Source organism: Garra rufa, chromosome 7 (assembly GCF_049309525.1).
Source record: "Garra rufa chromosome 7, GarRuf1.0, whole genome shotgun sequence".
NCBI classification, from domain to species: Eukaryota; Metazoa; Chordata; class Actinopteri; order Cypriniformes; family Cyprinidae; genus Garra; species Garra rufa.
The window spans coordinates 10858545-10879621 of NC_133367.1; the positions used below are offsets into that span (position 1 = coordinate 10858545).

At 33.8% G+C, this 21077-nt stretch overlaps 1 protein-coding gene across 1 annotated transcript in view; it reads right to left on the reverse strand.

Moving 5' to 3' along the window:
* LOC141337911 (uncharacterized) overlaps nucleotides 1-21077 on the reverse strand; it is a 536025-nt gene that overhangs the window by 497984 nt on the left and 16964 nt on the right. Inside the window, exons 5-7 of the mRNA XM_073843487.1 lie at nucleotides 19932-20082; nucleotides 1320-1390; nucleotides 119-223 (exon numbers count right to left, since the gene is read on the reverse strand). Coding sequence (XP_073699588.1) covers nucleotides 119-223; nucleotides 1320-1390; nucleotides 19932-20082 — 327 coding nt within the window. The remainder of the gene's footprint in view (nucleotides 1-118; nucleotides 224-1319; nucleotides 1391-19931; nucleotides 20083-21077) is intronic.

Genomic DNA, 21077 nt, shown 5'->3' on the forward strand with positions numbered 1-21077 from the left:
ATGTTCTAGCAAAAGGAAAAACAATATTTGATACATTTAAGAACTATAAAGTTTAATAATAATTATACACTTTCTAACACAGTCTATGTGTAAAGAAAAAATAAGAAACATCAAATACCGTATGGTTTGTGATGCTGTTTCTCCACTGAAATTTGGTACTTCACCCTTTGAGCGGTCACTCTTCACAGACACAGAGCTGGACACATGTGATCCTGATCTTACACTAATGATGCAGAGAGAAAAACTTTACCACATGAGGTTCATCCGTGTTTTATATTGGCAATCATATTCTCTAGTCCTTCACAGAAACACTTGCAGAGCTTTAAAGATGGCAGTCATTCTTGTTTACAGACTCACAATTGTTTCACAATATCTGTAAAGCATTTCTGATCTAATTGAAGACAACGTTTTCTTTTTTGAGAGAAGAAATGTCAGTGCTACACAGTTCTGTTAGCATACTTCAATTAAAGAGACCATATGACACTATTTTAAAAGTTCATCACTTTGTTTATTGGGTGTTACAATAACAATGTCGTCGTAATAATTATCCATTTTGATACAGAGTCCAAGTCTGAGCTGAACCTTTTACAGTGTTAAGCTTTCATTTTGCAACTCTCTTACCTTTCAGATACAATCTCATAAAATTATAATTTTTCTTTTTCACCGTAGAAACTTTATGTCCTGAAGTGCCAACATAAAACACAGTTATTTAAGTGTGGTTTATTGTATTTTATTTACAGTTTATTTAGGTGTGTATAGCTCAGGTGTGTATGCACTGCAGCTCCATAAAGCATGCTGTACACAAGCTAACCTTTGGGTTAACGGCTCAGGAACAGCATGATGAATAAATCTTAACCACTGATTCCAAACAAAGCTGGTTTGCTTTCACATCCAAACACAGCGTCTCCACAACATGACGACAACACTACAACTCATGACATTTATAACTCTGAAGATCTTACACGAACAGATACATTACACACTAAAGGAAAATGAAAACATTAAAAAGCATCATATGACCCCTTTTAAATTAAGTGTGTGGTCATTTTTAAATGTCTGAATATACATTTATGACCTAAAAACAAAATCACTGATGTGAAATAATTTACTCAAGTATCTACATATCAAATGCTGAAGAGCGACTGTAAACTGAGTCAAGATTGTAAATTATGATTCTGATTTTCAGTTCTCAGATATTTATAATCTATTGGCTACTTTTTAAATATATGTAATGTTATTTTAGCAAAGCTTTTTTAGAGCAAAGATGTGAAAGTCCAGCAGTGTTTAAAACGATTGTCTGAAAACAGACTCAGTCTTACCTCTGTTTGTGTGAGAGACTCATCTCAGACGGAGAGTCCTTTCCTCGCTCCTCTGACATACTGCAGATAAACTGCCAGAGATCAGCACTGGGTTGAGAAAACTATCTGCTGTTCAGTTTGACCTGGAGATGATGATCCTTAATGAGATCAAGAAATATCTGGAGTTAGCAGCAACACAAAACACTAGATCAAATAAAGTCAGTTATGAACAAATGCATTGCCATGTAGAATAAACAAATGGTCTTAACGAGAAATGGCGGATTTAAACATACTTTCGATTTCGCATCACAAAACAACAGCAAAAAAACAGAAGCGAAAATACGGAAATACTTTTAGAAACACATTCGTCTTCAATAACCCCTTTTGGAAAACTTACTTGCAGTCTTGTCCACTAAGAAGAGCATTTATAAGTATTTGAAACGATCATTTTCTGTCCTTTAGGCCTGTAGTTTGTCAGCAATAATTCTCATATCTCTCAGACAGATTGGATTAAATACAAAAACAATGTCCGCGAGTGTAAAAATTAGTAGGGTCTGCGCTAAAGTTGTATCTATAAAATGTTTTCTAGGACATATATTGGATAAAATCCTATGAGCATCGATTTGTTTTGCTATCTGGGTGTTTTCCGTAGTTACTTTCGTTTTCGTCTTCTTCGTGGGTTTTTCTGGAGGGTTTCGAACGAGCTGAACAGTTACTGCCACCTTCTGCACTGGAGTCTGAATTATATTTATAATTTATAGAAACATCATTTGTTATATTTTTAAAGTTGTTGTTTTTTATTGTTTTTACTGTACAAACTGTACACCTACTCGTCACAAAAAAAATCAACATACTTCCTTTTTAATAAAATATTGTTTGCAAGTGATCTAAATTATTCTAAGACTCAAGATATTTCATCATAAATCACATTTATGTTAGTATATGTGTTATATAATAATACATCTAATAAATCATTAACATTTGAAGCTAAAGGAGACTCAAGTAAAAACAAGTGTAACAAACATGTTACTAAAGAAAAGCAAAACAAATCATTCATTATACATTTTAAACATGTATTTAACATTTATTTAGGTTTGTTGAACTTATAAAACACATAATTTGCTTCTTTTAAAGATGATTATAAATACAATTACATTATATGTAACAGTGTATAAAAATAAACATTTACAAAAGTTTTAGGTGATCATAAAAATGGCTTACATTTTTCTGCAAACAATGATGTCCATTCTGTGAATGAAAGATTTACAAAAATGTTTAAGTTGAAATATAAACAAAACAATGAGAAACTGATGGTCTGTTTCAGATCCTCACACAGATCGAAGGGGAGATGGATGACTAGTAGACCAGATGATCTGAGATGTTAGTCTGCTAACCTTTTTTCTAAGACAGAGGTTCCCTACAGACGATGTCCGGTGGTTCTTGCTTAAATTTCAACTAAAGAACAATTTGTATTAGGTTTCAATCGCTTTAGATTCCTAATGTTTCTTATTTTAAACATAATCTTCAACGTTTAATCCCTTCACAAACACACAATAAAACATGTTGCCAAAGTCTTTAACTAGATAATATTTCATTTGTTTTAAATGTATGCGAAGGAGCTTGTGTCAGACGCAGAGCTGGTAATCTCTATATTTAGGTTGTATCTTTTAGAAAATGTTATATTTATTTTATTTCAAAACATAGTCCTGTTTTAAAGACTAAAAAGTGTCCATATCGTAGAGTATCCTGAGCCCAATATCTGACATCCTGTGGATCTATGATCTAGTTCTGCACTTAATGCTGTGCTCCTACTTTTCAAATGCATCTCATGTCACATTGACACAAATTCTTTCAGATACTCACTGACTTTTCAGAGTTGTAAACTACGCTTGTATCAAACAACACATGTGAGGACTGTCTTCTGTGGCTCAGTGGCTCTCCTGAGAATAGTTCATTGCTCTTAAAAAGTTGAATTAAAAAGCATTCGGCAACAACAGACTCCCAATGCGAGGTGAATGTTAAAACCTAGTATACAATATGCAGCATTTTATGTATATGATTTTACTGTTAATATTTATTTGCTACTTTTATCAGTCTGATAAATGTGTGGTCAATACTGTACATAATAACAATGACAATCATGCTACCAAGTATGTTAGACACAATGGTTTTAGGAAAGTGATGTTTTTAACTGGAGAGGAGAACCAGGTGAGGCTTCTCAACCGAACAAAGAAAACACATTTTATATTCCTTCAACATATTTTGTTTAATATTTCTGCATGAGTACCGTGTTTTTTTATTGCTTTTTCTAAATGTTAATCTTTTTCTAATTGTATCAGCTGAGCTTGTTTCAACTGTTTAAGGCCATTTTCTTATGTTATTATTTTTGACCCACATAGATATAGAGTAAATCTTATCATCCATGCTTTTCCCCTACATTTACAAACCCCAAATAAGACCGCAAGCACGATCATAAATTCAATAAGACTAGTTACCCAGTTACACATCATGTAAGAAAAGTGTCATAATGCATCCAGAATACAGAAATCCTGCTCTTGATCTATTACGACTGACATTTTCCGTCATCAAATGATCAGGATTACGGATGACTCTGTTCACATCTTGTTTGTTGGATTGTATTTGTCTTTAGGTGAGTCCTTCTCTATGAGAGCCGTCAGCATTCAGCATTGCTTTTGTCAGATTTGCTTGAGGTATATGGCACCTTGTTGTAACCTGATCAATTAAGAAACATAACATTATACTGCTCCCCATTGAAAAGGTTTTTTAGACATAGTCTTTTATGCAAGAAATATGTCTGCACAACAGAAATATTGATCAGTTTAACAAATACCTAATACTGAAACCCTCTCTTCTGAACTATCGTGGAAGTTTTTTTAATATTGATTTTGAATGTCCGTCCACTACGTTATACCTTTGTCATTGTTTTTGTACAGTTTTTAGACAAAGACTATTCTCAGACTTCTCAGGTCAAACATGCTGCGAATGTTTGCAGGAAAACAAGAACTAGTACAGTATAAGAAAATTAAATGAAGGTCCTTCTACAAGAAAGTGTTTAAACTGAGATTGTGAAGTACTTCAGAGCTTTTTTCCCCCTGATCTGGCTACAAAATCTTAATCGCCAATCCTACTGTTCCTCTGCTACATGTACGACTATCTTATTTAAAAACACATAAAGTTACACATTACAAGTTGAAGACGGTGTGGAAACACTATTGTCTTTGTACGCATCTCTAAACAGGCCATTAATAAATAAATCAGTTATTTTAAGTGAAAGGGATGATTCAGACCATTTTATTCAGTTGTTGTGTTTGTCTTTTAGTTTTTTTGTTCCAGGAAACAGGTACAACTGCAACTACGCACTTGTCATGTTTGCCTTAATAATCTCTTCTTCTTTAAGAAAACATTTTTTAACATATCTTAGTTCTCTTAATGTTTCAGAATTGTAAATGTTTGTTTAGCTTAAATATTATTTTTTTTGTCAGTTACATAGTTGTTACGGGTTGGTGCTGGAACGATGAGACGAGACACGAATTACAAACAGAGTCTTTTAATATATCCAAGGAGCAGACTGATCAGGAACATGAAATCTTTCCACACACGCAACGTATACACAAAGCAAAGACCGACAGTAAACTGAACTCAAAGACAGACTTATAAAGGGACTAGATAATTACAGACAGGTGCAGGGGATGATGATAATGAGGGCTAAACCAAAGCAGACAGATCGACAGGGGAAGACAATGGGAGAAACTAAGTACACAAACAGACAGAACTATGACAATAGTTGTCAGGCATGAAATGTATATCTATTTTTAAATAGTTATGATAGAGTTACAGGTTCTGTGTAGTCGGATGTCCATAAGCGGGGAAATCTCGACAGTAACTGTGACAGATGAGAGTATTACTCAAACAGTCCACCGTGTTATCTTTTAATAAAATATTGCATTGAATGCCACTAAGACAAATTCTGTAGCAGTGTTCATTAAAACGTTGAAATGAAAATAAAGGTACAAATATTCATAATATATTCTAACGACACAACAGACTGATCTTTGCTAAGTACACCTACAATTGTTAGATATCTTGACCTTATCCGTGTGTTTAACGCCGCTACTGCGCTAGGCCTTTCACACCATTGTGAGATTTAAACCGCAAAGTTTTGAATTACACTTTATAACCAGAACAATTTTATCGGTTTCCAATATTTCTGTGAATTTGCTTGAGTTGATCAAATATCGTTTTAATCCGTTTTCTTGACCTCAAGACACTTGTGTTACTAATACTATCCAAGTTTATATCAGATATAAGACATTAGATAATTTCTTAATAATTATTTCTGTTTTTCAATAATACTGAAATCAGGTAGGTGAACTTTAAAAAAAAAAAAAGTTTAAACTGTATATGTATCGTATTTATATGCAAATATAAATGTGGTGAATAAAGACAATGTATTTGACTATCTATAGAGGAGCGAGAAAGACACAAATGCTGTTAACTGTTCAAAAAATGTTTAGTTGGTCTGGACTGATGAAGGAGAGACTCCATCCACAGAACAAAGACAATATACTGGATATCTGTACATTAACAACAGACACACACATAACTGAATATAAAGTAGAATAAAATAACAATGTGTATAAAATATGAGATAACTAATGTTTTAGATAACATGGACATTTCACATTGTAGACTTGTTTTATTTCTTTGACACATTTAAGTGCTGCACTTGACAATCACATTTCAACATTTGAATCATTATGGATGAGTTTAATACAAATATTAGGGATGCACGATATGTATCGGTCGATAACTTGCGCGTTTTGTCAGTAAAGCCGGTTCTGTAATCAGCGGTAAATGCCATCAGGTGCGTGATTTCACGTTGAGCCGTATATACTACACACAGCCGTTGTTTATAGAACCGGCTTTACTGACAAAACGCGCAAGCTTTATCGACCGATTGGTATCGGTGCATCCCTAACAAATATTATTAAACTGAAGAGCCAGACAGACTCATCTGAGCGTCTTCCTCCTGTTTCAGCTTTCAATAAAACAAAAGCATCATTTGCTTGAATACTAAATCAACACGAATCATTCAGTATCACATGTTTCTAACACACATGCTGCATTATTTGATTGTAAAGTCTGAGTCTCTTCACCTGTATGGATCACATTCACACATTTATCACACATTTCTTTCTCCTCATAGACACAGTAGTGAAGCTCTTCTGTGGATCCTCACCTGATGTTCACTGCTGCTTTCATCAGGATCCAACAACTAGGATGATATCATTTTTCTGATCCTATGAGAAGCTAATGATATAGACTTATCTACTCTGTAAAGTGAAACAGAAGAGGGAGAAAAAAATCAGTGTTCAGTGGAACAAATTGCAAATCAGTTACTATTTCAATTACAGTTTCTTTTAAAGTTAAAGTTACATTTACATGATCTTGCATAGATATTTCTAAAACAATATCTGTGTTTTAAATACATTTGAACATGATTTCCATTCATATGTTTGTCTGTTTGTGTGACTCCTGTTGAGACACTATAAAGAGAAACACACACTAATGAGTGAACGTCAAATATAATAAACCACAAGAACAAATACTAATGTGATTTTGCCTCAAAACTAAACCCTTTCAGTGAAATGCTCCACTAGTTAAAGCTGTTTTTCCTCTAGTTTCAACATTTGTATTGGTCTCAGTAAATAAGTGAAAGTAAAGTAAGTGTAAAGTAATGTGACGTGTTGCTTGTCAAAGTAAAAACACACAAGAGACAGAGACATTGATCATGTGATGCTGGACGGCTGTGAGCTGAAGCTGGAATCTGCACTGATTTTACCAGCGTTTTCCTCCAATCTGACCAAATCTATTTCAAACTGGAATGATTCACTATTACTGATGGCATTAATAAAGCAGCTGTTGTTGGATAAAGCTCTGACAGTCTGCTTTTGTTCTCTTTCCTCCTTTGTGTTCAACATTTTGATCAACTTTACATTTCATTCTGACACAAACCCTTTGCAATAAAGCTTGATGATCATTTGATCATCTCCTTTCACAAATATTTGAAAGTTAATATTTGTCCACATATCAGAGGTAATTGAAGATCTCTTTAATATCACAAAGTGAAGTTTACTCACCTCAGTTTACAGTTTGAGTCTCGTAGCACATCAATGAGCCGCTGCTTTGAGTCTCCAATCATATTGTCTCTCAGATTAAGCTCTTTTAGAAACTGCAGTGCTTTTGTGTTTGTCAAAGACTGAGTTAAAGAAGAAACATCTGTAATGCCACAGTATTGAAGACTATAAAGAGACAAACAGAGGAAGAGAAGATCATCTTACAAACAAATCATTAAGGAGAAGAATTTGACACAAATATAATGTGAACCCATGAACCCACTCATCATGAGATATTGAGTAGAAAGTGTTTGGGTTTAAACTGTTGAAGTGATTTTCATCATTTTGATTCTTGTATGTGAATGTTACTGACCTCAATCTCTCCAGTTTACAGTGTGAATCCTTCAGTACGTCACATAAGTCATTCACTCCTGTGTTTGTGATTTGATTCCAGCTCAGGTTCAGTTCTCTCAGGTGTGATGGGTTTGATTTCAGAGCTGAAGTCAGGATGAGACACTGTTTCTCTGTAATACTGCATCCATACAGACTGAAGACAGAAAGAAAAAGAACAATGACTCAGATCTATGATGATCATCAGCAAATGCATATATTCCCTAACACACCAGCAAAATCATGGAAACTCCTAATATATGAATGAACAAACCAAGACAGGAGTATTTGAGGACACTAGTTATAATCCAAGTCTGGACCCATCCTCAGTCAACAAATAATGAATCAATATAGAAACAACTGAAAACTAAACTAAATTAAATGGTCTATTTTCACATTTTTAATTAATGAAAATCATTAAATCAATCAAATCAAATATTTTTTAAAGAAATTTAAGAGTGTAGTTTACAATTTCTAACTATACAAATATACTAAATAATATACATTTCCCTTAATAAAAGATTTAGTGATATATACTATAAGTCCAGGATAAATAACTAACTCTCAGAATCATCTCCTGAAATTTAATATATACTAGTATAAATCTATCATTTGTTAAGACTATTTTTTTTTTTTTACTTCTGTTTTGTTTCATAGCAAAGATGTCAAGAGTCCAGTGGTCCTAAACTAAACAGTGAACTTTAATCTGGCTGTAACTGCTGTACAGTATAATGATACTAACTCTAGTTTCTCCAGCTTGAATTGTGGGTTCATTAGTAGATCACTGAGGTTTTTCACTCCAGATTCTCCTAGTTTATTCCCGCTCAGGTTCAGTTCTCTCAGGTGTGATGGGTTTGATTTCAGAGCTGAAGACACAGCAGAACAATCTTCATCTGTCATTTCACAGTCACTTAACCTACATAGACAGAAATATGGAGAGCAGAAAATAAGAAAATAAATTAAGTCACATAATTTTAAAGGCAGATAAAACAGAGGAAAAAAGATCAACTTGTTTATTTCATCAGATTAGGGATTTCAGTTATTTTTCCCGAACCAATAAAACCAAAGCATGTAAACTGATCATTAACTGACAAACAACAAGACTGTGGTCAGCGCCGATAGCACACCGACATACAGCGCTGAATAACATCAGAAATACACAACTAGACAAGGTTTGTCAAGACAGTCTTTAAGTTGTTTTGAGAAAACCGGACCAGAAAGTTTGAAAGTTTTTAAAAAGTTTAAAAAGTTTCAGAAGTTAAAGTTAAAAGAGTTTAAAACGGTTTTAAAAGTTTACGAAGTTTAAAAGTATAAAAAGTTTTAAAAATTAAAAAGCAAGTTGCTAGTTTGATTTTAGTTATTTTAGCATGATTAGCAAGTAACTAGCATGTTTCTAGCATGTCACTAGCATGTTGTTACAATTATTAGCATGTTACTAACATTTTGTGATTAGCAATGATTTTAGCATGACTAGCATGTTGTTAAAATGATTCACAAGTTGCTAACATGTTGCTACTATGATTAGCAATTAGATATTAGCATGTTTTTAGTATGACTAGCATGTCACTAGCATGTTGCTTATTTTGATTAGCAAGTTAATAGAATGTTTATAACATGTTGCTAACATGATTAGCAAGTTAATAGCATGAGTTTGAATGAGTTTCCATAGAGTCTACATAGAAGGGCAGTTTGATTACAGTTTTTCTCAATTGCTAAAACACTAGAACCAGTCTTTTGAACTAAAATTTCAAAACTATAACGCCATTTTTGAAAAAGCACACCCATTTCCCTAAACAATAAACACTATTCCCTGCTTTGACACATGAGTTATATTTGGTGAACTGTTACTGCAAAACTCTACACACAAATCGCTACATTTCTCAGTGCTTACACCATGAGGTCATTTAGAAAGCACAAACATTCAACATTGTTCACTCAATCTGTGAAGTTTGAGCTCAATTAGCACACAATTATCCAAGTGGAAACACTAGGAGTCAAAATTTAGCACACAAAAATCAGAACCTAAAAGAAGCCAAAGTCAGCTTACAGTTTTTCTCAGTCACTTTGATGCATTTCTCAGATCAGAAATGAAATTGTCAAAACTACTTGTTCAACATCCACATCATCTAGTCTCTTGTGCACATCATAAAAAGCTTCTCATTCTTCTGATCAAGTTGTGATTGCTTTGGTACATTCATACAACTGATTAGATACATTTGTCTGTGGTTTCCCACATTATCAGTTGCTATTGTCATGTTGCTCAAAATGTATTATATACTGTACCCTAGTTCTCTGTGAAATAGTTTGACCCCTCAAAACATCAAGTCATTAGCTCATCGTATAAGTCATTCCCTAAATGCAAAATTTTTGATCTAGTTGTTATAAACTGTCAATCATATATTCTACACATTTCTATTAGACTTTTTGTAAATTTGCCATGAATTATTCAAGTGAATCTTGACTTTCACTAATGAAGATAATGTATATCAACCAATGATAAAGCAGTTCTCTGAAATAGATCAAAGGTACATCTCTTGAACCTTCAATTGGAAAGCATACTGTATATAGACAGAGGACAACGCAGGAGTTACAAAATCTGACAGTAGACTTTCGAATTTTTATTTTTACCTTTGTGCCCATATTTATTTTTCTTTGCTGTTTCACAATGACACTGTAATGCATTTTTATTTTTTTTCTGAGACCACTAGTACAGTACAAGTTTAACTGTGAATCCTATCCAGTCTTTTTCAATCAGTATCCCACATACAGTAATGTGTAATTTTGAAGAGGAAGAGTAGGAGGTGAAAGAGGAAGAGGAGGAGAAGAAGGTGGATGACAACGACAACGTGGAAGAGACAGAGGAAGGGCAAGGGCGAGAAAACAAGCAGTCTCCTATATTTTAGTTGATGAGTGCCAGGGTTGGATCAGGCATGCAAGAGGATTTGACCCCTGCTGCCTGGCCAGGGCTAATTTAGCCTGTGATGCTGAAGAGGTTCTTTGGCCTGTCCCAGACCAAAGACAGGATTCTGGGCAGAAAAATTATATTTTGTTGTTGTTTGCTGTTTTGTACTGTACTCTACAGTACATTAAATTAAGGAATAAAACACTTGCAAAGGCATAGATTTGTTGTTTTCATCATGTGAAAAGTTTTTTATTTGGATTGTTTTGGTTGTATTGTTTTGAATTTATCTCATCAGTGTGTAAAACTGTGTTGTAGTGTGTGTGTTTTTGAGGATTTGTGTGTCATGTCTGAGAGCAAAGTTTAGATTTTCAGCAAGATTGTGTTGTTTTGAGTGGAGAGCTTCATTTTGACCTCAATATAAGAAGTTTGGGGAATTGAGTTAGGAGTTGTGGATTTGTGTTTAGAGTTTCGCAAATAAGAGGCATAATTTCAAGAAATGTGTTTAAGCAATTGAGAAAAACTGTAATTGATCAATTCAATTCAGTGCTGGCTACGGTGTTTTGAATAAACCTGTATAACTGCAGATTAATAAAAACACACTACATACAGTATTTATGTATCTATGTATGTTTTTATGCACGTGTTTACTGTACACACAGACAAACACACATATAAACATATTATATATGATGCTAATTCGGCTTTGCATCACACAATTTTTTTTTTAATTTTATAAAAATTAGTTTTTATATGTATTTTTGCTCAAATAAATGCAGGATTGATGAAAATAAGAGACTTCTTTCAAAAACATAAAAAAAAACTTTTTGACCAGTAGCATACTGTATATAAACAAAAAACATTCTCTCACTTTCAACTGTTTTTATTTCCAACACATGTATTGATATGTAAATATTTGTATGAACATAAAATGCTTCAACAAATGAAACAACTACAACATCTGAACTGAAATGGAGTAATGAGTCTCTGGACAAAGAAGGAACAAATATCCAAAGCAGCAGTCAGTATCTGGCCATCAGGAGCTTTAAGTACTACACTGAAGATCATCCTCAAGTCTGGGTGTTGATATGGTCATGTCTGGTGTGGCACTGCAGGATGATCAGCTGTCCTTGGGTGTCTTACATTACAGATGATGGCTCTCCTAAAGACAAAAGTAGAAAAACAATTAATATAATGAACAATAATTAAAATACAACACTATTATAGCTTAATAAATCAGTGTATGTTGGAATTAACATTACCAAAGCTTATGAGATGGAAACAATGTTTACTATTAACGTTACCTTTTGTAAACTACTGCAGCTAACTGTTACACAGAACGACGTTCAAGTTTACTTTCATGTTACTCACTGCATTTGTCAACTTACAAGATAACTAGACGACTAATATGAACTTAGTTATAGCCCACATGACACTTAGCAATAAAACAGAAATAAAAACTTGCCTTTTTTACTACACACGAATCGAAATGCTAGGTGCAAATGTAAACAATGACAAAATGCTACTTTAAATTATGCAGCATCATGCTTGAAGAGTTAACGTAAAGAAATACAAATAATCAAATGAATTAAAAGTGACATTTACTTGCCTGAATCGAAATGTGCGCTGATTATCCTAGAGTTGTTAATCCAGCCTTCTCCTTCACTGCTGTAACTCGGGAATGTTTCTCGGGAATCTACCGTTAAACACGTCTCAGAATCGTAGTTCAGTCCCAGAGGAAGCACCCAACCCCCGAACGACAAGGGTCTGATTTTAAATTAGACATTTAAGCAGGAGGATTGTATAAAAATGATCACAATCCCACTGTGCATCAAGCGCCTCCCGCCATTGTTTTGAATGCACTCGATCACTAAAATATCCTAGAACCAAAGACGGCACTTCCTTAAGCCGCCGAAAAGCTCTTGAAATGGTCGATAGTATGGAGTCAGATCAGTCTGAAGATCTGGACTGAGTTTGGAGTTTGTAGAGTTAAAGCTCTAGGAGGAGCAGTCAGATATTTGAGTCTCAGAAGAAGAAGAAGAATACATTTAAATAGCATTTCAGTAATTGGGCTTTCTCAAGCCAACTTAATGAATACATGTGTGAAATATATTTAACAAAACAAAATGAAAAAACTGTCTGATAAGTTGTCTCATTTTTGTGACGCGCTCCACAAATAAGTTGATGGAAAGCGAGACGACAGAAAGCACATCCTGTTTGTCTTCTTTGTTTTACAAAAGCACAATGCTTTATTTTTGTTGTGATTGGACACAAATAAAAGTAAACCATTTATAGTTTCAAATGATGTCTTCCTCTTCTCTCTCTGACCATAAATGAGGTATTTGAGTTGTTTCTGCTGTTATAAGGAAATCATTGAAGTGATGGCGCTGGTGCCTCATGCACACACACAGCAGATCAGTTCTAGCATTTCTAACTCCACATTGAAGCTGTTCATCATCAAAATAAAATACAGTCAAACACATCAAATATTGACACTGCTTCATTTAAATAGTCCGTAGTACAATCTGTGCTGTTCAGTGTGAGCACCGTACCGCTGTGCTGTTATGACAAACACATTATTGCTCATGTGAAGAACGACCTTTACATCCATATTGAACATGAGTGAAGGACAAAGACTAGTTTACATCAGAAATAATAATTTAGCATACAAATACATTGTGAAGATGAGAGTTTTTGGGTTTGTGTCAAATCAGAGAGGTAGACTACATGAGCCCAGCAACAGTTTCTGTTTCTATTTCACTTTCAATTCATTCATTTTGGCTTGACGCTTATAAACTACTTATATTTTTCATTCTTGTTCTGTTCTGAATGGCGTTAAATTGAAAGGATTTGTTGTGGAGTAAGGGGGACTAAAATAGACTATAGCTATGTTTATAGTGTTTATAATGTTTGCAAACATTTCACTTTATTCACCGCTATATAAATATTTCTAAATGCATTTATAAAATGTGGCTTGTATGTGACTTATCTGTTTTAGTCTCTCTGTCTTTCAAAAACTCAATTTTATATTTTAACTATGCAGCAGAAGTTAAAAAAAATTACTTGTAAAAAAAATAAAATAATAAAGTACAAAAATAATGTGAAGTCAAACTCATCATGAGATATTGAGTATAAAGTGTTTAGGTTTAAACTGTTGAAGTGATTTTCATTTTGATTCTTGTATGTGAATGTTACTGACCTCAATCTCTCCAGTTTACAGTGTGAATCCTTCAGTACGTCACATAAGTCATTCACTCCTGTGTTTCTGATTTGATTCTCGCTCAGGTCCAGTTCTCTCAGGTGTGATAGGTTTGATTTCAGAGCTGAAGTCAGGATGAGACACTGTTTCTCTGTAATACTGCATCTACACAGACTGAAGACAGAAAGAGAAAGAACAATGACTCAGATCTATGATGATCATCAGCAAATGCTATACAGTCACTAATAAACCAGAAAAATCATGAAATCTTAATGATATGAAACAAACCAAGACAGGAGTATTTGAGGACACTAGTTACAATCCAAGTCTTGAATCATCCTCAGTCAACAAATAATGAATCAATACATAGAATCAGTATAGACACAACAGAACAATTAACTAAATTAAATGTCTATTTTCACATTTACAATAGATGAAAATCATCAATTCAATCAAATCAAATCATTTATTTAACCTATTTCAGAGTGTAGTTCACAATTTTTAACTATACAAATATATTAAATGATTATATTTTCCTTAATAAAAGATTGTTTCACAGTAAAGATGTCAAGAGTCCAGTGGTCCTAATCTAAACAGTGAACTTTAATCTGACTGTAACTACTGTACAGTATAATGATACTAACTCTAGTTTCTCCAGCTTGAATTGTGGGTTCATCAGTAGATCACTGAGGTTTTTCACTCCAGAGTCTCCTAGTTTATTCCTGCTCAGGTTCAGTTCTCTCAGGTGTGATGGGTTTGATTTCAGAGCTGAAGTCAGGATGAGACACTGTTTCTCTGTAATACTGCATCCACACAGACTGAAGACAGAAAGAGAAAGAACAATGACTCAGATCTATGATGATCATCAGCAAATGCTATACAGCCACTAATAAACCAGAAAAATCATGAAATCTTAATGATATGAAACAAACCAATGTGTTTTGCAAACTTTTTTTGACAAATAAATGGTGATATCTGTGTGCAGGTAACATGGAGAAAGACTACACATTGTTCATTTAAATATACTACAAACTACACAAAAGTTATAAAGGTATGAAAAGGTTGAAATCAGCAAAATTACCCATTAAGACGTGAGCTACTTATCCAAGTTATGAAACTTCACTTGATAACATTAACTATATTAGTTAACATGAACTAATGATCAGGCCGTGCAGGGGGGGGGGGGGGGGGGGGGCTGGGAGGGTGCTCGAGCAAAAAAACATATCGCCCAGCCCCGCCCACTAATTTTGAAGAGCCAATAGCGTTCCATTAATATCCGCTCGGGCAAGAGCCGTTGAGCTCGGTAAAGCCGCATTTGTAAGCTTATGACAGCCACAGACTAATAAATTACCCCACAGATTCAATATGAAACTCTTGCTAAAACAAAATAGTGATCATAATCATGCTGAGGCTGTGTAGTTTAATACATGCCGATCGCACATATGAGCGCATATGATCTGCTCCGGGTTATTGCATCTCTGTGTAGGGGGCGGGACACTACGGACTCTAGAGAGCATTTGATTGGTCAGAACGTTTGATGAGAAACTGAAGAGCGTGGTGATATCATCAAAATCCTTGATTCATATTGGCGGAAGTGACGAGGCTGTAAGTTTTGAATGCCCATATCTTGTAAACACGAATTTTGTCATTGTTTTGAAGCACACTAGCTTATAGATAATCCTAAGGCTAATATATTCATACTAAAAGCCAAAAAACTTTAATTTTGATTTCAGGGGTACTTTAAAGCGCCCCCTTGTGACAGAGAGTGACTTTTTATTCTTCTTTATGGTCAAATTATTGCAATTATCGACCTACGTTGTTATGCAGCAAACACAGAGTTGTATGTGAAAGAAGTTAATGTGCCTTCTTAAAATCTAAACAAATAAGACAGTAATATTTATGTTTTAAATAAATATAATAAATGATAAACTCGATTTATCCTTTTTAATGGTATAAAGGCTGAAATTCCATTGTATAAGATATTTTGTTTTGTTTTGTGTGAAGCTGTATCTGAATTATAAATCATGCCATTTTATGCCTTAAAATTCTACCGTACATTGTCAAATCCTACTCACACTGTTCATTTTACTTCTGCGGCTCTTAAAAAGGGTCACAAATTGCCTTAAATTGATATTTAAAATATTTTAAATAGTGAAATAAAATTCCTTCCTTAATAGGTTTGTTTTATTTCTATGCTCTGCAGTAAAGCCTGTTGTCTACAATCTTACAATACAATACATCAGGGACCACATATAGTTTCAATAGTGACCACTCAGAGTTTAATATAACAGCTGTTCTTTATTATTGTGTTTAACAGAGAGAAGAAAATCTTTAGGTTTGACAATTTAATACACAACAATTTCTAATCAAAATAAATCGTTCCAAGGAAAATATTTTTTATCTTTTAAACATTAAAATGGTCTTTTATGTTCCGTTTCTTTCTCAAAACTGCTTCACAGCATTGGCTGCTAGAGGCCACTGTAATAATAAATATATGTGACCCTGGTCCACAAAACCAGTCTTAAGTAGCACAGGAATATTTGTAACAATAGCCAAAAATACATTGAATTTTTTTCTTTTATGGCAAAAATCATTAGGATATTAAGTAAAGGTCATGTTCCATGAATATATTTTTTAAATTTCCTACCATAAATATACCATAAACTAGTAATATGCATTGCTGAGAACTTCATTTGGACAACTTTTAAGGCGATTTTCTCAATATTTAGATTGTTTTGCACCCTCAGCTTCCAGGTTTTCAAATAGTTATATCACAGACAAACATTGTCCTTTAACAAACCATACATCAATGAAAAGCTTATTTACTCAATTTTGAAAAAAAAAATACACTTATGACTGGTTTTGTGGTCCATGGTCATATATCAGCAAGGAATGTGTCACAATATACAGTACAGTATTGCTGTACTGATGTTTTGAGCACAGCCCTATTTATGGAGCCCCTTTTATAGTGAAAAAATATTATTCAGTTGTTTGAGTCCTGAAACGCAATTAAAACTTCAAATAATGCATAATTTGTCTTATTAATGGCATTGTTACTTGTTACGTAAGTAACTGGATGCCTACAATGATGTGATGGACCCGAGGGGCTCTTTAATGCCTTCTTTCAGATGCCCTTTTTATACTCTGAGCACCTGCTCCTTTAAAGGTCTCTGCACAGCCCTGCTAATGATGAACAACTAGCATTTAATAACCTTAATGTAAGTTTCAACATTTACTAATAGTTTAAAATTAAAACGTTTCTGTTAATTAGTAAATACACTGTGACATAAACAATGATTAATTGTATAAACTAACATGAACAGATTAATAAATGCTGTCAAAATATATTTAATAGCTAATGTTAACTAATGAAATTGTTACTGTCTACTATTGTCATAAATCACTTTAGTCTCACAGATCAATGTTCAAACATACTGTAGACTAAACAATTACAAGTTAACAACAAAGACAATTTGCTTATAAAAATATTATACTTTGCATATGTGTTTATTTAATGAATAAACGTATTTCCTTAAACTGAAGACATTCAAATGAGTTTTGAAAAGGCAGTTGATTTGCTTTAGTGTTGCACTGATCAGGACATTTGAGGCAGATACTGATCACTGATTCTTAAAATGCTCAATTTACAGTATATGCTGCACCAAAATTAGACATTTTATATTTTGTCGAACACAAACTCTAAATTAAAAGCAGTTTTGAAAACAAAGTTGTCAAAACAAAAAAAACTACAACTTACTAAACACAGAGTGCTCCATTAATAATAATAATAATAATAATAATAATAATAAAGATGTATATATAATATATAAAATACACAATATCAATAATTTTATAAATCCAAACATTTTGTGAAAAAAAACATTATTTTGTGGGGAACAAATAAAAGTGCAGCACAAAAACTTGTAAAATGTTACTCATTGCTATTTGCATTGTGGTTATAAAAGGCATTTATGAAAAACAATATATTTCTACATAAATATAAATACTATAAAATTGAAAGTTCTTTATTTAATGAGGCAGCAACATATGATAGACAGAACAAAACAAATACAGTGCAGCACTAAACGTTTACAGTATTCGCATCTGATGTGCAAAATGATGTGCTTGAAGCAACACAGAGTCACAGCAGGCAACTCTTCACATTAAAAAGTAACAGTTTATTAAGCCTTTTCTTTTAACAATTTCAGTTAATGTGCATCTTAAAAATGTATATTTATAGTCTTTGCTAGCTGTGTTTTGTTCTAACAGACATCTGGAAACATGATTTAGAAACAACAACAAAAACAGCCATATATATGTAAAATCATAGACATTTATCTACAAATAAAGTATAATAATGGGAACACTGAATGATCTTGGAGAGAGTTTTATCAAGCTGACTGTTGTAACTGAACACGACCAGAGTTTGAAATGAACAGAGAATGACTGACAGACGCAGCAGAGAAAAGAGTTTACATTAACTTTATTGTAAGGCCTTAAATATTTATCTGTGTCTCACATTAAGCTCGAATAGCTTCAGAAAACTTGGAACATTGTGTTTGTATGCCTTTTGTGTGGCTTAACAGTAAGACAGAACAGTTCACACAATACAGGATTTAGATCAGCCCTGTCTGACCATTACACCCGATCCAGCAAGAAATAGTAGTATCTTCACATTAGTGGCTCTTTGTGATGCTGAGAAAAACTGCTCTGACTCAAACTAATGAGGAAATATGATCAACTACAATAACAGTGCTATTAAAAGTAATGTAAGATCTGAACTAAAGCAGCAATACTCACATCAGTGTGTTGAGTTGACAGTGTTTATCCTCCAGTAGAGCAGAGATCTGATTCACTCGTGTGTCTCCTAGTTCATGTTTCCTCAGATTCAGCTCTCTCAGGAGTAACGGGTTTTTACCCATAATTCTAGTCACATACTGACAGCCTTCATTTGCAGCAGGACCCAAAAACCTACGGAAGAGAAAATTAAGCAAGCAATATTAATTTAGTTCTGATTTAAAGGTCCATTGCATTACAAATACATTCAATACAAATAAATAAATAAATAAATAAATAAATAAATAAACAATTCTAAAACGAGATCTAGTAACTGCAAAACTTTTCTTTAAACATTTAAATACACAAATACATAAATATTTGAAAATGAAGTCTGTTCAGTTTACATATACAGAGTGTGCAATTACAGTTTTTCTCAATTGCTAAAACACTAAAAGCCATTGGCTGAACAAAGTTCTCAGTTGCCTGACCTCATTTAGCTAATTGCACAGTCTGTTGTCAATACATTAAACCATTTCACATGTTAAAACACAATTTTCAGATCACACTTAGACTTTTCAGCAAAACTCTAAACACATTCTCATTCTCAAAACACATTATGCACTCTAATACACATATCATCCATACTGGTAAACACGAGTGGCAACAATCAAATACAAATAGAGAACTAATGTCATTGGTTAAACACAACCACTCAAAATTGATGTTAACTTTTTCAAATGATGTGACAACCAATATAAGCCAGTTCAGGTTGTTTATTATTTGAGAGCAGTGCTTGATTTTGAACACAGGTAAAACTGTTTTGAGGCAAAAAGTTCCATTTTGCAAGAGGAGTAAGAGATTTTGTAAATGGTGCTTGAAGATGAGGTTTTGTGTTTAATGGTTTCAGAAAATGGAGCAAGGTTTCAGAAATTGTGTTTTAGCAATTGAGAAAAACTGTAAACTGGCTTGTGAAACTGAATGTTTTTGCACCAAGGTTCTGCGAGTAACACATTTTTAATTCTCTGTATGTATGTGCTGTACATGTGGCAGAACTGACAATAAAGCAGACTTTGATCATCAGTTCAACAAAACCCACAGCATCTGATACGATCATTCTGATGAAACACATTGTCCAGATTATTATATAGCTTAAAACATAAATAAATTACCCATTTATTTCTGTAACATTATTTGATCAGGTCTCACCTCAGTGTCTTGAGTTGACAGTTTGGATCCTGTAGAAAATGATTGAGCTCCTTCACTCCTGATTGTCCAGGGTCATTTCCTGTGAGATCCAGCTCTATCAGGTGTGAAGGGTTTGATCTCAGAGCTGAAGCCAGAGCTTTATAACCTTCTTCAGTGATACTGCAGTTTGAAAGCCTAGAACCAGAATGAAAATGTCACATTCAGATGATTAATCAGTTATTCTAGAAATGACCTAAACTATGTAAATCCTTAAACATAATTATATTTTATTCCTTATTCAAATGAACTAAAACTTAGTTGTAAAGCCAAATCTGACAAATGAACATTAAATTAAAGTGTTAGATATCAGTTCACTTTAGTATGCCCAGCTTACAGTCACTTTTAAGATTGAACCTTCTGATGCTCCTAATTTGTGAGGTACACTTGTGGTCTTTATGGTCAAAAGTGACTGATTTTACTGAAAATAAAGAAAAGTTACATTTCAGGTGTTCAATGTAATACATTTTTGTTCTGTATAGTACTGTGCAAATGTCTTATGTCACTAGTATTTTCACCAGATAAAAAATGGTTTAAAGTCAGTTATTTCTATCTTTTGCTGTAGTGTGTCAGTAGGAAATATCAGTTTACATTACAGTTAACATTCATGTTGCCATTCACTAGTTCGCTTTTGCATATAATAAACAGCGTAAAAGTTAAGCGTGTTTGGCATGCTTTCCGGGAGAGGGTTCCGAGCTCGGTGGTCATTCCCGAGCCCGGGGCACTCCCCCTGCCCAGGGAGAGGGGTCCGAGCTCGGCCTTTGGCCCGAACCCAATAGCGCTCCCCCCAGCTGGAGGTGTGGAGAAAATAAAAGGGGGGGTGGGAGGGATGCTGACATCAGAGATAGCTGAAGGTAGGACTGCTTGGTTATTTAAAGGGACTGTAGTAATTGGATAGGGAGAGTGATCGGATAGGGAGTGATTGCTGATGATGAATTGGCCGTGTTAGTTATCTGCGCGAGCTCCTCCTGAAATTCGTTAATGAAACGTCACTTAATTGTAATAATCCAGTGAGATTTTTGTGTGCACAAAGCAGAGGCAACAGTAGTGAAGTAAAAGTACAATGTTATAGAAGTACTTTTCGTGTTTCTGTACTTTATTAGAGTGTATTTCTTTAGAAAACTTTACTTCAA